The 15,825-nt window shown below is 37.2% G+C and overlaps 1 protein-coding gene across 14 annotated transcripts in view; it reads left to right on the forward strand.

The window, feature by feature from the left end:
• The window catches only part of KMT2C (lysine methyltransferase 2C), a 200,517-nt gene that overhangs the window by 124,399 nt on the left and 60,293 nt on the right, over positions 1-15,825 (forward strand). For 12 of the 14 annotated variants that reach the window (XM_074868992.1, XM_074869002.1, XM_074868983.1 and 9 more), the window contains 7 exons: positions 140-259; positions 2,670-2,786; positions 7,106-7,207; positions 7,384-7,488; positions 8,658-8,839; positions 9,605-9,769; positions 10,364-10,473. In XM_074868992.1, the coding sequence (XP_074725093.1) occupies positions 140-259; positions 2,670-2,786; positions 7,106-7,207; positions 7,384-7,488; positions 8,658-8,839; positions 9,605-9,769; positions 10,364-10,473 (901 nt within the window). The remainder of the gene's footprint in view (positions 1-139; positions 260-2,669; positions 2,787-7,105; positions 7,208-7,383; positions 7,489-8,657; positions 8,840-9,604; positions 9,770-10,363; positions 10,474-15,825) is intronic. The other 2 variants (XM_074869030.1, XM_074869038.1) reach the window with 2 other exon arrangements.

The raw sequence follows: 15,825 nt of genomic DNA on the forward strand, positions 1-15,825 counted from the left end.
TAACGTAGAAATGCCTATGCCTGCATGTGCTTTGCTTTTCAGATTTTTTTTTTGTTGCTTGCTTTTTTCTTTTTTTTTCTTTCTTTTTTTTTATGTTGCGAAGTTTTATACATCTATTTTCTCACCTACCGTATCCTAGGGGACTTGGAGTACCAATAATACAGTCAGCCCACCTTCCTGGTCCCCAGACATTTCAGAAGGTCGGGACATTTTTAAATCCAGACAGCTTCCTGGCAGTGCCATTTGGAGCATCAAAGTGGTAAATAATTTGAATTTATTTTCATGTATCCATTGCTATCTTTCTGCTGTAGAGACTAGTGATGAAATTCTGTATCTTGCAACTGAATTAATCTTCCATTCTATTGCTGTTTAAGGCCTTTAAAAATTATTGAAACTTTGGAGCTTTCAGGTTAAAAAATCTATGCTTTCCAGAGTGGACAGTATGATGGCATTGCCCTGATTTTCAGTGGCAAGGCATAGCTTGTATTACCAGTTTTTTGTGTGTCTCAAGTACTTCACTTTTTGTGGTTGGCTTTACGTAGCTGTCAAAATAAATTACCTGAGAAGGAAAATGTCCTTAAGACTGGCAGTAAGGTAAGCCAGGCACAGAAAGCAGCAGAGATCTGAAGGGTGGCTTGAATTTATTGCTGTGGAGAAATCTTGTGGAGTGGATTCAAAGTGACATCGTTCTTAGCTTATGGGGGAATAAATAACAACTTTCCTACCTGATTAGATGGACCAAAGCTTGTATCCACAGTGACATTTACCATTAAAATCACCTGAAGAAACTAGGTGGAATTACTATTTTTAAATAAGGGCAAAAAAGCCAAATGATGAAACTCTGACAAATAGTTGTAGCTTTCCAATGATTTATTTTCATCTCACTTTAACTCTCATGCTAATTTTATGTTAATTTGACATTATCTTAGCTTTTGCTGCTTCAAGCATTAATTTTCAGCTTAATATTCAGCATTAACATTGATACAAGTATGTGCTTACTCCTGTTACTAGTTGTGTGAAAATAACAATACTGATACCTGGTCTGAAACAGACAAAATAAGAAACGTGCCAGAAGAGTTTACATCCTAAAAAATTGTTGCTTGTATGTCCTGTGTGTGCATATGTATTAACTCCATGTATATGTAAGGACAACACTTTGTCTCACCTTAGTACATATAAATACTTCAGCCATCAGTAGCATCCTTCCTTTCACTTCCTAAAACAGCATCGCGTTACGTTGCCTCATTGTGTAGGAGTAAGTGAACTTAATTTCTCTTTCCATTGATGGATGTTAATAAAACTTTAACATTGAGATGTTTGGATTCTCCCTTTAGTTACAACCATAAACTTCTGTATCTTATTTAAAACAGAGGTTGACATATGAAAAATAATGTTGGTAACTGAGCCCATAGTGCTGCTTTCCATCCACGGAACTCCTGTCTCTGTCAGTAGAGACTGTTCATGTGTGTTGGTGACACCGACCCCAAGGAGCTTTGTGGTTCCATCAGAGTTGTTTTATTGAGTAAATGTTTTGTCTTGGTATTAAAATTGGTTTCCAGCAAACGTTTGGATACTTTGTGGATGGAGGCGGGCTGTATTAGGAGCTGAGATTATTCACAGATTTAAATGCAATAAATAATCTCATTATTTATTTCATAGTAGGGAAGGTGTTTATTTGAGTACATACCATAATTATCATCAGTTATACAGATCAGAGACTGAAACATGTTGTAAAGATGCCTGATATACCAGCCAGAACTTGGGGACATTGTGAATATGTTCTTTTTCTGTCTGGAAGTGACTAGGGAGAATTAAGGATCCTCTTTGTGTTTAGTTCATTTTGAAATAATTTTTTTAAAAAAGAAATTCAAAGTCACAATGTTAATATCAGGTAATTATTATTAAAAACATACTTGCTTTTCCATAGTTAATTGTAGTTGAACATACTGTGAATACTTCAGAGCACACAACGGTGCAACTGTGTGTCTGCATCTAAAATAAGGAAGGGGGGAAAAGAAGCTGTCTAAAAATAAGTGGATATTTTGTAAGAAAAACATCATGTTATGGGGAATGTTGATCTGAGTGTAATTGATATAATTAATAAAAAAAGCTCTCTCTGTATCTGCTGAATTAAGAGAGTTTCTTGGAGCCAGCCTCCTGCTTCGCTTTGGAAGCAGGATTGAGTCCTAATAAATTCCAGGTTTTGCTTGATTATTCGTAATGTAAGAAAAGCATCTATGATTGCAAGTAATCAAGTGTCCAGACCCTATTCAGAAGTCCCATGACTGTCTGAGCTGACTGTTTAAAAACAAAAGAAAAATGAATCATAGGATAGAGGATATTTATTTTGGATACTTTGCCACTGTGGGAAAAAAACCCCCACGTTTCCATATTTCCAGTTATTTCTGAGCAGAAAATATACTTTTCTGGTTTTGGCTGCTTTCTCACTGGTGATAAAGATGATAATATTATGTCGTGTAAGTAGTTAAAGGTATTTTACAATCATTTATGCAGTGACTTAATGACTGTAGCCTAGTATGTTTATAGTCACTTGAAATCATAGAGTGTTTTTTTACTTATGTTTTTCCCTAGATGCATTGAACAAGTTTGAATCCCATATAACAAAAAAACTTTGGGTTGCACTTAAATTGTTGTCTTATATTGAATAGGGCCGTGGATCAGGATTCCCAGGGAAGCGGAGGCCACGTGGTGCAGGTCTTTCAGGAAGAGGTGGCAGAGGTAGATCAAAACTGAAGAATGGAGTTGGGACTGTAGTCATTCCAGGGGTAAGAACATTTATTTTTAAGTTATATTGTAGTCTGATAATATAATTTGATTCAGCTCTGATTCTTGTATTTAAATGCTATATAAAACCAAAGAGCACTAAAAAGCAGAGGTATTTGATAAAGCCTGGCTATTAGTAAGTGTTTGTGATGAAGAACTAGAGCACTGTAGATTAATGGACCTGAAGCAATTATGTGCCGTTCTTGCCACTTAAAGGGATGACTGTTTGTTGGGAGTCTTAGAGTATTCCTTCCATTTCCTCAGGTAGAGAACATGCTGGGTAAAGGCAGCACTCTCTGGAATAGAAAAGGGGAGAGCAAGGCTTGCACATAAGAGTGTAACAGCAGCCATAGCAAATCAGACCAGAGGTTCTACCGAGGGGACCAAAACTGAGTGCTGGGGGAAGAGTGCAGAAACAGAAGAGGCCTAGGGAAGAAGGCACTTTGAACAGTTTATGGCTTAGGGACTTGCTGAACAGGAGGTGGTATCTTTGTCTTGGGCAGCCCATGTTGGAGTCTTCTTTCATGAATTTGTCTATTCACTTTTGTAAAAACTTTTGGAAACCATGTTAACCTTTTTTAGTTCTACAGCTCATCAGCCTGTTGTTTTAAATTGCTGCCTGCTGGTTTAGTTGCCTGTTCCTTAGTGCTCTTACATTTGAAGAGGCAGTGAAGAGTTGTTTTCTATTCACCTCCTCCATCGATGGCACTCAGTTTCTATAGATCTCTGTAATTTCTCCTCCTTTTCCTTCCACTCTTTTCTTGCAAGTCTGGAGAATCCCAGTATTTTGAGTTGTTCGTTATATGGAAGCTATTCCATATTTTTTATTATCCTTGTAAGTTGTTTTGTCATGTTCATTTTTTTTACATTCTGGACTTTCAATGCCTTTTTATAGCCCAGCACTCAGCGTTATGAAGTTCTTGTGCAGTTCTTCACAGTTGTCTTTCATTTTTTTATTACTCTGAATATCTTAGTATTGTTGGCAAGCTTTGTCACCTTGCTCCTTGCTTGATTTTTCAGATTGCACGCAGAGCGTGTTGAACGCCACAGCCTGTTAGCAGACATCCCTTACCAGATTTCCACTAGTGCTGTTCTCCCACATAGAAAACTGATACTTTATTTTACTCTTTGTGTCTTGTGTCAGTACAGGGACCATTCCTCTAATTCTGTGTCAGTCTACCTTTTTTTAAGGAGCATTGGTAAAGGACTTTGCCAAAAGAATTTGGTAATGAAGTAAGCTACGTCAGTCAGATTTCCCTGTCCCCAGGTTTGCTGATGCCTTCAGAGATTTACCATAATTAAAACTTCCTTGACTCTTTAACAAAATGTAACATATATCAATGTGGCTGCAAGTTCTCTGTTGTGATCAAATGTCAGATATTCTGTAGTTGGTACATGACTTCTTCCCAGAAAGCTTTGAGAAAAAGGTAGGTACATTCACCATCTCCCATTCCTACAGCACTGAAGTGATTCTAAGCAAGTCATTGCTCACTTAAGCTGTTTTGTACTTGAAGTCCTTTTAAAACTCTTAAATCTTACGCAGCCCCAGTCTGCTCCTCATAGAGGAGAGATTTTGGTATTAAAAACTGTTGGAAATCTGGACTTCAAAAAATTTACAGCTTTTTTTCCTTGCCATGGACTTGGCTTCTTTGAACATTTCTTTCAAAGTTTGATTATCAGTCAGCCCTGCAGATTTTGAGAGGCATCCTCTTCCTCATGTTCAGAGAAGAACTTAATAATTTTTATGTCTTTATGAAGTAATGCCTCAGACTTAGAGCTGCTGTTTTGTGTTCTTACATACAATCTGTTTGAGTTTATACATCACTGTGCCACTTTTTGCTGCCTATATAATAATTTCCTGGAATACCGTGGTATTTGGGATCTGAGAAAGGAACAAATGTCTCTATCATTGTTCCCTTCTACAGCTTTGGATGGTCAAGATTCATAAACAAATATGTAATTTTAAACATACAGGATGAATTCCACTGAGGCTAGTCATAGGTACCTTATTGAATTGGAGGCATTCACATATAATTTAATCCTCAGTACAGGAAAGACATGGACCTGTTGGAGCACGTCTAGAGGAGGGCCACAAAAATGATCAGGGGGCTGGAGCACCTCCCCTTTGAGGACAGGCTGAGAGAGTTGGGGTTGTTCAGCCTGGAGAAGAGAAGGCTCCAGGGAGACCTTTTAGTGGTCTTCCAGTATGTAAAGGGGGCTTATAAGAAAGATCTGGACAGACCTTTTAATAGGGCCTGTAGCGATAGGACAAGAGGTAATGGTTTTAAACTAAAGGAGGGTAGATTTAGACAAGACATAAGGAAGAAATTTTTTACAGTGAGGGTGGTGGAACACTGGAACAGGTTGACCAGAGAGGTGGCAGATGCCTGGAAACATTCAAGGCCAAGTTGGATGGGGCTCTGAACAACCTGATCTAGTTGAAGATGTCCCTGTTCATTGCAGGAGCATCTGGACTAGATGACCTTGAAAGGTCCCTTCCAACCCAACTCATTCTGTGATTATAAAGCACAGATTTATACTTCAAAGGCAGGTGGGATTTATAGAACAAACTCCAAAAAATTTTGGTAACTGAACAGAGGATATTGAGCTAGGTAAATTGCTATAAATACAAAATGAGCATCAGTCTCCACAATTCCTATAGAAATTTGATCTTCTGACTTGTCAAGTAAATGGCACCTTCAGAGTTCTAGAGCAGAGATGTGGCTGTCTTCTCTTAGAATAGATGAAGGCAACTATAGCAAGAGACCAGCCTTTTGCTGGATAAATGTTTGAAATGGGAGTATTTTCAGCCCCTTTGCACAAACTGATTCTTAATCAAGCATGAGATCATGACCAGTGGACAACTACACAAATTTGGAAATATCTTGGTATATATTGGGAATGGGGAGGAAGGTGGCTACAGGTTAACTCAAGCTGGGTTATGGCTGGCATTAAGCAAGCATCAAAATGTCAGTGATTCAGTCCTTCAAATTCTGTTCTTTTGTATGTGCAAGCAGTTCCAAGAACTTTGAGGAACCTGTGGAAATACATGAGAGGGAAAAGCTCTCCCTGAACATACCAAGAGGCATTTTGGGTGTTTTTTGGTTAATTAGTTAGTTACAGCTGCAGTGCTCTCAACCATACTGTAATTAAAACTCATTACAATATATCCCCTTTTTAGCTGTTTCTCAGTCAGTGCTGATTTTCAGCAACAGTGTATCAAAAGGATTCTTGTAGCTGTTGTAATGATATTTGCATTTGTCTCTAGAGTGGTGTTTGGATTTGTAAACTATTTATTATTTAAACAAAACTATCTGTGTAAGACTTAAACTGAATTTAAAATAATCCACACTTACAAAATTACAACAGCTGGTAAAACAAAGTTATATTTCTCTATCATGCTTTTGTTCTTTTATATAGAACTGTGTGCTCTTATCTTCCAAACTTCATGGCCGCTACTGGTTCAGAGAGTAAATAGTGAGGCCTGTTAATTTAAATTCATGGATAGCAAATTCTGCATAGCAAGATCTGCATGAAAGTCAGAACACAGTTGAAGTCTTTTTTTCTTGTTTTTATTCATGAGAATCTATGTACATGTGTACACTGAATTAATAAAGGGCAGGTCAGAGTAACAATCTCTTGATCAAAAGGAGAACGGCTGTCTACAGTAAGAGCTTATAGATTGAGATCAAAACAGCCGTTTCAAGTTCGGTACAAGTTTTTATGGGCAAAATAGATAAACCTCATAAATAAACTGTTTAGGGAGAGTATCTTAACTCTTGTAACTTCAGAACTCTTGCTTATTCCTCTAACATACTTGGAACATTAGCTAAACCGCGTTTTAGGCACTGTGTGACAAAGTACACTTCTGCAGTTGCTCTTCGAATTAATACTCAAAAGTATATCGCTGCAGTTAACTTTTCAATGAGAAGAACTTCATTGTTTATATGTAGAGAACAGAGCAGACTGGTCACAGTATGACAATTTCTGCTTAGTGATTTTTTTAGACTACCTCTTTCCTTCCATTTCCATTTTAAAGTGCAATGGGGTGGTGTGTAAAGGCGAACAAAGGAGAGGGAGTGTCTATGTAAAACTGAAATAGTGATGATGCTTGTACTGATGTGAAAATGTGAATTAATACAGTAATTTCTGATGAAGGTAGCTTTTTATGAAAGTCCATACTGAATGAATAAATACTTGCAAACCTCTTATTCTCTGGTACTATTAAAAATTAGCATATTTAGAGAGTAAGTTTCATCTTGTTGCATGTCTTAGAAAATGTGCTGTGCTTGCTGTTTATGTTTTGTGTTTTTCTTAATAGGTCACAAATATGGATATTTCATCTAACAAAGATGAGGAAGAAAACTCAATGCATAATACAGTTGTCCTCTTCTCTAACAGTGACAAGTTCACTCTCCATCAGGTTAGGATAATAGTTACTGTATTTTCATTTTGTTTTTCTGCTTTAATTAGAGAAAAGTAAATGAATATCCTTGTTAGGAGTTAAATTACACAGCAAGCTAGTTGGATCTTACAGTTATGTTTTCAGAATGCAGTGTCTGGCATGTGTTGCAAATCTGCTATTCTCTGTCATTTCAGGATATGTGTGTAGTTTGTGGGAGTTTTGGCCAAGGTGCTGAGGGCAGGTTGCTTGCCTGTTCTCAATGTGGTCAGTGTTACCATCCGTACTGTGTCAGTATTAAGGTGAGTACTTCTGTTACATAAAAAAATTACTTGATTACACTGTTTTCGTATTGTACTTTAATGGCACTGTGCTGCCTTTGGTTTTGTGGTAATTATGGGAGTCATTAACTTGTTAGATATTCATCAGCTAATGTGACCATTATTTGTATGCGACTTGTGAAAGACTTTAATTAAATGTCATTTTATAGAATGCATTGCCTCAAAAGAAATTAACCTTTATGTAATTTCACAACCATAAATAGCACTGATTATCCAGCAGTTGGTTAAAATAACAGTTTGAGATATAAGCTTAAAACCTAAATACAAGCAGAATTAAAAACAAAGAAAAAAATTATACTGCATCTTCATTTACTAGGGGCATAAGGTTTAGTTGATTCAATTTGTCTGTTGGCTGTCAGAATTGACAGCAGTTGGAGTAGTTAATACATTTTACATTCATTAGTCTAGGAGAGAATGTGTGAAAATTAAATTTGAATGGTATGAGATGACTTAGCAAGCACGTAGTAAGCGATTTACTGCAATATATACACTATACATTCTTGATTGTTTATTATATAATACATCTATGTGAATGTGGGATTTTTTTAAACATGTCACAAAACTTTATTTTAAATGGACTTAACAAAATGCCGGATGCGTATTTCATGCAACTTTGGCTTTGTGTTTATATACTACTCTTACATTATATATTAATTACAATAAATTAGTTGTTTGTTTCAGATGACAAAAACCCCAGCACTGGTTATCACAGAAAATTTAGGAAATATACAGGATGTATCTTTCACAGTAGTGACCTGAATCTTGGCTTTACTACGTAGCTGAAAAAAAGCAGCTGTGTGTTCTCCTTCATCCCTACAGGACCAGCTACTCCTGTAAGGAGTAAACTGTCCTACATGCAGATCCAGTGCAGTATTTGTTCTCTGGTATGCTAGTTTATCCGAAGAAGTTATATTCTGGAACAGTATCAGATGTCAGTAATTACAGTTTCTTTCTATTTAATGCATTCCCATTTAGCGAAGCTTCAGAAAGTCTAGTTGATAAACAGTTACTTGTGATGTGTGTAGTGTGCACAGAAGAGCATCCTGTGCTCCCCTCGCCAGACCTTAATTTATCCAAGGATCCCACTGCACAGAGCAGTTTCCAAATAATTTTCACCTTGCCATTTGCAGATTACTAAAGTGGTGCTTAGCAAAGGTTGGAGGTGCCTGGAGTGCACAGTGTGTGAAGCCTGTGGGAAAGCGACAGATCCAGGAAGACTGCTCCTCTGTGATGACTGCGACATCAGCTACCACACATACTGCTTAGATCCACCCCTGCAAACAGTTCCAAAGGGAGGCTGGAAGTGCAAATGGTGTGTTTGCTTCTGGGGTCAGAAATACTGACTGCTGGCCTCTTGTTTCTTTTTGTCACTTCATATTTGCACTGTCAATTGAACTGTAATAATGTTTCAATTGTGTTTAAGTCAGGTGTATTAAACAAAGCAAACAAAATACTTTTGAATTGTTTCATTCTATTATCAATTTAATAGGGAAACTGTTATCTGGTCTTAATACTGTTTCTTCATGCCAAAACCCATGTAAGTAGAGGTGGACAAAATTTTTCTTTTGAACTCTTAGCAAAGAAAAAAAAAAAAAATCCAACTTAATGTTCATTCCAGCATTCAGTCACAAAAATGAATGAGTGCTTAACCAAATTGTTCTCAAAATAAAACATTCTGAAAACCATCCATTTTACCTGGGTGAAACACAAACAGGCTAGACCTCTCATATTGTTAAGTCTCCATATGTTGAAGTGAATGGCAACTGGAAGCAGGAACTCCTTTGACCTGTTGAGCTGTTACAAACATCCATCTGCCTGTTTCTGCAGATTGAAGGGAATTCTTACATAGGAATGCTCTTTAAAAAAGTATAAAAAATGTTGGTAATGTTCAAAATCTAAACAATACCATTTTCATTCAATTAAAATATTATTTGACTTGAAATTAATCCCCCTCTGCCCCCAGTGGTTAGTGATCTAAAACTTAATTACTCACCCAGTTCTAAGTAGAAGGATTTTAAAGCCACAAAATAATCTTCCTGTGAACTGAAAGTAATAGATCATTTTGTCTGTTCTGCAGGTGTGTTTGGTGCAGACACTGTGGAGCAACTTCTCCAGGTTTAAGATGTGAATGGCAAAATAATTACACACAGTGTGCTCCCTGCGCAAGTTTGTCTACCTGCCCAATCTGCTATCGCACTTACAGAGATGAAGAGCTTATAATTCAGTGTAGACAATGTGATCGGTAAGGATTTCTAATATTTTACAGGTTTTTCCTGTTTAAGGCATATTTTAATTTTTTTCCACTAATATAAAAGCGTAAAGATGAAGGGAATGGTCTTGTGGTAAAGAGCACTGGATTGAGTCTCAGAAGTCTCTTATTAGTTCATTCCTAGTTGTACCACAGACTATACGACTCTGGCCAAATTAATTAATCACTCTGTGCCTCATTTTCCCCCTCTGTAAAAATAAAACTAATTTACCTTGCAAAACCATTGTCGTGAGGCTAAATCTAGATAATTGTATCAAGTAAGTAGTTAAAATGATTGCAATATAGGGAGAAATTTATAATACGAATACATATTTGCTTCCAGGACATTGTTTTATAGAGTTCCTTCCTGTGAAGGGAAATAGGTAATCTGATACTGTATATACAGTATTTAACACACACCACTGTAGGGGAATGCTGTGTATGGAGAACCTGATTGAGTCATCATTTCTCCCTAAAAGAATTTAAACAAGTATTTCACATTTACTTGGACCATATACTGATATTTGGGTCTCCTAAAACACCACATATTTCCTTTAAATTGTATTTTTTCCCCCACTTAATTTCTAGATGGATGCATGCAATCTGTCAGAACTTAAACACAGAGGAGGAAGTGGAAAACATAGCTGATATGGGTTTTGACTGTACCATTTGTAGGCCATACATACCACCAACAAACGGTAAGAAGACAATGGAAACCAATGGCAGGATTGCACACTGCAATAAATAGGTTTGGGAATGTGTTACGGTTCTTTTCTCTGGTGGAGATTTGGCTCATGGCAGAAGTGAGTTTTTTCATGTTTATTTTAAGGTCCCTTCTGGAAGTATCCTCAGCTCTTTCACACCCTCTAGCGATTGGTGGCAAGGCCAAAGAAAACCTAGCAGGGGGAATTCTGGATAGATTTATTGAAGATAGTTTGGTAAAATGACTAAAAGCGTTTGGTATTGTAAGGGTAAAAGGCATCTCACTTTGTCAAGTGAAAGGAAGAAAGCCCAGTTCTCTAAGGTTATTAACTTCAAAAGAATCTGAAAATCAATTCTAAGCAGACAAACATCTATATTTCGGTACTTGGAGGCTGTCTGAAGCAGCAGTAGCTGTAACAACAGTCCGTATAAGCATTTTTCCCTCCTCCCTCATGTTTTATTAATGCCCCTCCCTCAGCTCTTCCAGTATTTAAGACCAGTTCTACCCTCCCTAGCTTCAGTCACCACTCCGGAGTCACCACTCTTTTTAGTTAAAATTTGTAGTTCTTTCTGCTGAACTCTGCTCTTCTCCATTCATGTTATCAGTGAATATATATATATACCAACTTCCTCATTAGTCTGAATTACAGTTCTGTAGCAGTGGTACTTCAGGAGCTGCGGTTACTGCAGTTTTTGTCTTTAAGCACAGCTACAGCATCTGGTTCTGGGGGATGGTACTGGTTAATGTTACTGTGAGTGGCCTGTCAGCAATTAGATTGGCTTATGACATGATTTATGGTCTTGCTACAAGGGTGGTATCCCAGGTCTGTTTTCTGTGCATGTCAGCTCAGGGGAGTTTCTGCTTCAGTCTGCTACTTTAACAGAGCATTGACACCTATACCCATTTGTAGGTAATAGCATGTTAAAGTGTTCACATTAGCCCTTTACTGGGGTATCATGAGAGTGTGGTAGGAGGAAGGTATAAGAACTAAGCAAATGTTTCAAGAAATATTCGTATCCACCAAGATGTCAGTAAGATTGGCTTTCCTGATCAAGATTGAAGATATTGTGAGACATGTTCAAGAGGTCTGCCAAGAAAAGTTCACCTAATGTGCCTTTACACTGGCATGTCCTCAAAATAGTGTGGTAGTAATTGTAACTGACGTGACCTTGGAGGTTTATATACTCCCTTGTCAACTACACATGGTTGTGTAATACTTTTATCAATATGCGAAGAATGACTTATGCTTATGTATTTCTACAAGTCACTTCATTTTTGAGATCTGCTTTCAAAAATTCAAAAGAGGTTTTGTAAATGGGAAAACCAAGGAACTTGCAGATACAACATGGATTTTTGTTTATTTTGATAATAAGCTTTGGACGCTTAAAAAGGTCCAAGTAAGAAATATTCCCTTTCTCTTTTAAGCTGGCAGAGCTACCTTTTAGAGATAATTAAAACCCATAATATGTGAGACAGAACAGCTTCAGAAAATGGTATCAGAGATGTTTTACTTCCAGGCATAAGCTGGCCCCTGAGTTAGTCCTTCCTACGCACCTTCGTGAAGTTGTGTTGCTTAGGTTTGTCTTCTGAGGAATAGGAACTACTCCTGCAAGACCTGTTAGGGAGTTCCCAAGCTTTCTTCGTAGGGTTTTTTTCACCTTTTTTTATAAGACAAGTTTCTCTGCTTATTCTTTTATGTTTTGACTCAGTATATATAATACCTCTTTAACATGTGTACATTTGCACAGTTGCATGTCTGAATTTGATGCATGTTCATAAAAATACTTGCATGTACTTTTATATGAAATGTTTTGGTCTTTCATTAATTCTTCTACAACTCCTTTGAAAATTTTCTATGATCTTTTTGTTTCAAAATGAGAACAATTAGCATTTGATAAACTTAGAGGAAAAAATACTAGTTAACAGTACAAAGCTTCTTAAAATGTACCATATTGTGGGATTCTTACTGGGATGGTTCTTGCTCTTTCCATTTGATGTATCACAGATGTGTTACAAATATTATTACAAGCTTTTTAACTACTTACTTTCTAGAAGAAGCAAGAGCCCCTCAACCTAGTAAATTACTAATATGTTGCAAGTTTACTGTAGGTAAAGAGTGAGTGCTTCTAACATGTAGGTATTGAGAAAGAGCTTCCGTTTTTCTTGCTTCAGAAAATGGAAACTTTTAAATTTGTAAGGGCTTTTCCATATGTCATCTAATCTGATAATCTCACAAAGTCACCTTCTTCAGGAAACAGAAACAAATAGTTTTTTCCTCTTGAACATACCACATTCTGGCTTTTGATATTTATGTAAGATTTGCTCCAAAGCAGTATACCATAAACCTTCATTGCTAGATTCTTCTGAAATAATCATCTCTGATCAGTGTTTCATCAGGTTCCTTTTAGTATGGTCTCAAGTTATAACATATGTCCCCCAGCGTATTGCTGTGCCTTGTAGAAATTTTTTTCTAATTTAGATTGCTTGAGTATTATCATGACTGGGTACTAGCAGCTGCTCTAGGTAGCAGCAGCTTTTCCTCTGTGCTGTAATGCCTGCACATTCAGGAGAGTTATGTGCATCTCTCATCTATAATCACTCCTAGACAAGCAATTCTCAACCATTTACCCATCACTTCTGCCTTTCTCTCATTTGCCCTTGTATGTCATATGCCACATCTGCAAATTTCATCCCTTCCTCACTTACTCCCATCCTCTCTCCATGCACATTCTTCCTCCCTTGATGTTGTTTTCTTTTTCTGCAGGAGGCAAAGGGACCAGCTCTGCCTGATTTTCTTTAGCTAGTTACAACTGATTTTGGTAACAGTTTTTGGTAGCTGCCGGCGTGCATGTATTCCTCCTGTGGCTCAAGTAAGCATGCTCACAGAGGCAGGGAGGAGTTTGTATCACTTACTAATTCGGAGATGCTTGATACTGCCAGTGATACGCATATTAAGGCTGGGAGCCTCTGTTGTACAATTTTCGTGAAATTGAATTAAATTTTTCTTCATTCTGAAACTTAATTCTACATGCTTTACAAATAAAGGGTACAAAAGCACATAATACTGTATGTTAAAAAACTAACTTTTGAATTTTTTTATTATTTGGCACGTTTGTTACGTCAGCTCTTACGTTCTTCTAAGTTACTCTATTTACAAAGAAATCCCTGTGTTATGCACATAGTTATGCAGGCATCCAGTAGTGCTCTGTTAGTGTTGTGTTTCTGCATGAACCATTTCGCTCTGTCCCTTACGCTGATTCATTTCTTCTAGAATTGTTCTTTCCTATTACAGCCTTACAAATGGCAGCCCCCTTTCTTTTTGAAACTGTGATTCTTCTCATCATATTGTATTCTGTGCACCTATTTGTTTTCAACTGAAGCTACTAAATGCCGTACAATATTTAGCATATTTAAACCCTTTTGCAAATAAGCGTAATAATTTTGGTTAAACTTCAGCTAAGTGCCTTGGAAATCACTTTTTTGTTCGTTCTTTAATTTTTTTTCCCTTGAACAGTCTTTCTCTGACAGTATTGTGTTTCTCTGTTATCCATTTTATTGATTTTAATCCTTAATCTGCACTCTTAATTAGCTCGTTTTCTGGAAGTCTGTTTAATACTGTCTTCAAACACTGTTTGTTTGTGCAGCTTTTGTGAGTTGGTCTCTGAAGGCCTTACCTTTGTCCCTATCAGCTTGTTTATTTGACTATTTCAACTCTATTCAGTCTCCAAAGCTAAAATCGTTCACAATCTGACCCAGACCTGAAGAACGTTCTGTGGTTTTGACTTCTAAATAAGGATTTCAAATTCCCATTCAAAGCTGTCTTTCTGAATTTTTTGTTCACCTTAGATTCCAATTCAATAATTGTTATCTCTGTCTTAAAACATCTTGTAAATTATAAGCAATTAAATGAACAGCTGACATCTTACTCCACTTTGAGTATATCTTACAATCTGCATTTTTTCTGTTGTTTCAATTCAGTGCTTTTTGAGTATCATCCATCTTGCCACTTGTCCCATATTTTTTTGTTTCCCTCCAGCTCAGCGTCTCTTTCAAAAATCTCATTTTCAGTTATTTTCTTCCCTGTCTTTTCCTTCCACTCTTGTATATCAGCTTTTCAGTAATTCTCATAGATTTCTTTCCTTTACTAATTTCATGGAATACTGGTTTTCTGTAGGTTATATCATATACTTTAGTTAGTCCTTACGTAAAACTTTTAAAGGACTATAGTTTTGGAAGACAGGCTTTCACTTGCCTTAAATTTTTATATGCTTAGAAAGCATCCTCTAGATTTCATATTCATTATTGTATTTAGCAAACAATTTGTTACTTGGAAGCTTTTATGCTTTTCCTAGTCTTGCCCCCGACTCCCATATTGTATGAGAGATGGACAGCAGCAGCACACGTGCAGTAGGCTGACATGTCTGAGAAACACTGAACCTCCCACAGGTGCTTTGCCTCAGTGGTTTCATCTTGTGTGGCAGATGCAAAGTAAATACTCCAGATGTTTGTCTGAGTCTTAAATTCAGCGTGGGTAAGCTTTCTAGGTAAAAAAATTAAAAAGCGTGGATAAACTTGCCTATATGGTGATGCTAACCGTGCCAAACTAACAGATTTTCTGATTCTAGTTCTCAGTGTTTGCGAGATAGAAGCTTCTAATTTTCACTTTACTTGCTCTGTCTACATAATCTCTGCAAAGTCACTACTAATATTAAAAGTCTAGTCTGTACATCACAGGTTAGTGAAGCATGATTGCATTTGTTGTAGTTAAGGCAGATGGGAAGAGCATTTCTACCCACAGCAACAGTAGCCTAGTGTTGTAGGACATACTGATCATTATTTGTTCCGTCACACTGTTCCAGTACTTCCCTGAAGTGCACAAGCTGTAGTTTTTAAATTGAATTTCTGCTATTCCATGTATCAATATTCTTATCTGGAATAAAAATTACTCTATCTAACTTAAACCAGTCATGTATCATCTCTTCTCAGATACATCAGCCTTCTCATAGGTGTTGTACAAGAGACCTGACAGCACAGACACAGCCAGAATCTTGTGTGCAAAGCTGTTGGAGTGTGCCTGCCCCTCCTTGGGGAAATACGGCAGTGGACGATACCCAGTTCACAAAGGCCTCCCATTTTTCACGCTTAGGTCAGCAATACCTGGACATTGTGACTAGTGGAGAGGTTATTGTCCAGGGCAGTAGATCCAGTGTATTCATTTGCCCTTGGTCCAGTAGAAGGAGGTCATTTACCATCGAGTTCAGCGCCATTCCAATGCCATTCTTGGCTCTAGGAAGTTGGAGAACTTCAGTTTGTATCAGGCTTGTTTTGTAGTCACATCCTCTGTGAC

This window comes from Strix uralensis, chromosome 1 (genome assembly GCF_047716275.1).
Source record: "Strix uralensis isolate ZFMK-TIS-50842 chromosome 1, bStrUra1, whole genome shotgun sequence".
NCBI classification, from domain to species: domain Eukaryota; kingdom Metazoa; phylum Chordata; class Aves; order Strigiformes; family Strigidae; genus Strix; species Strix uralensis.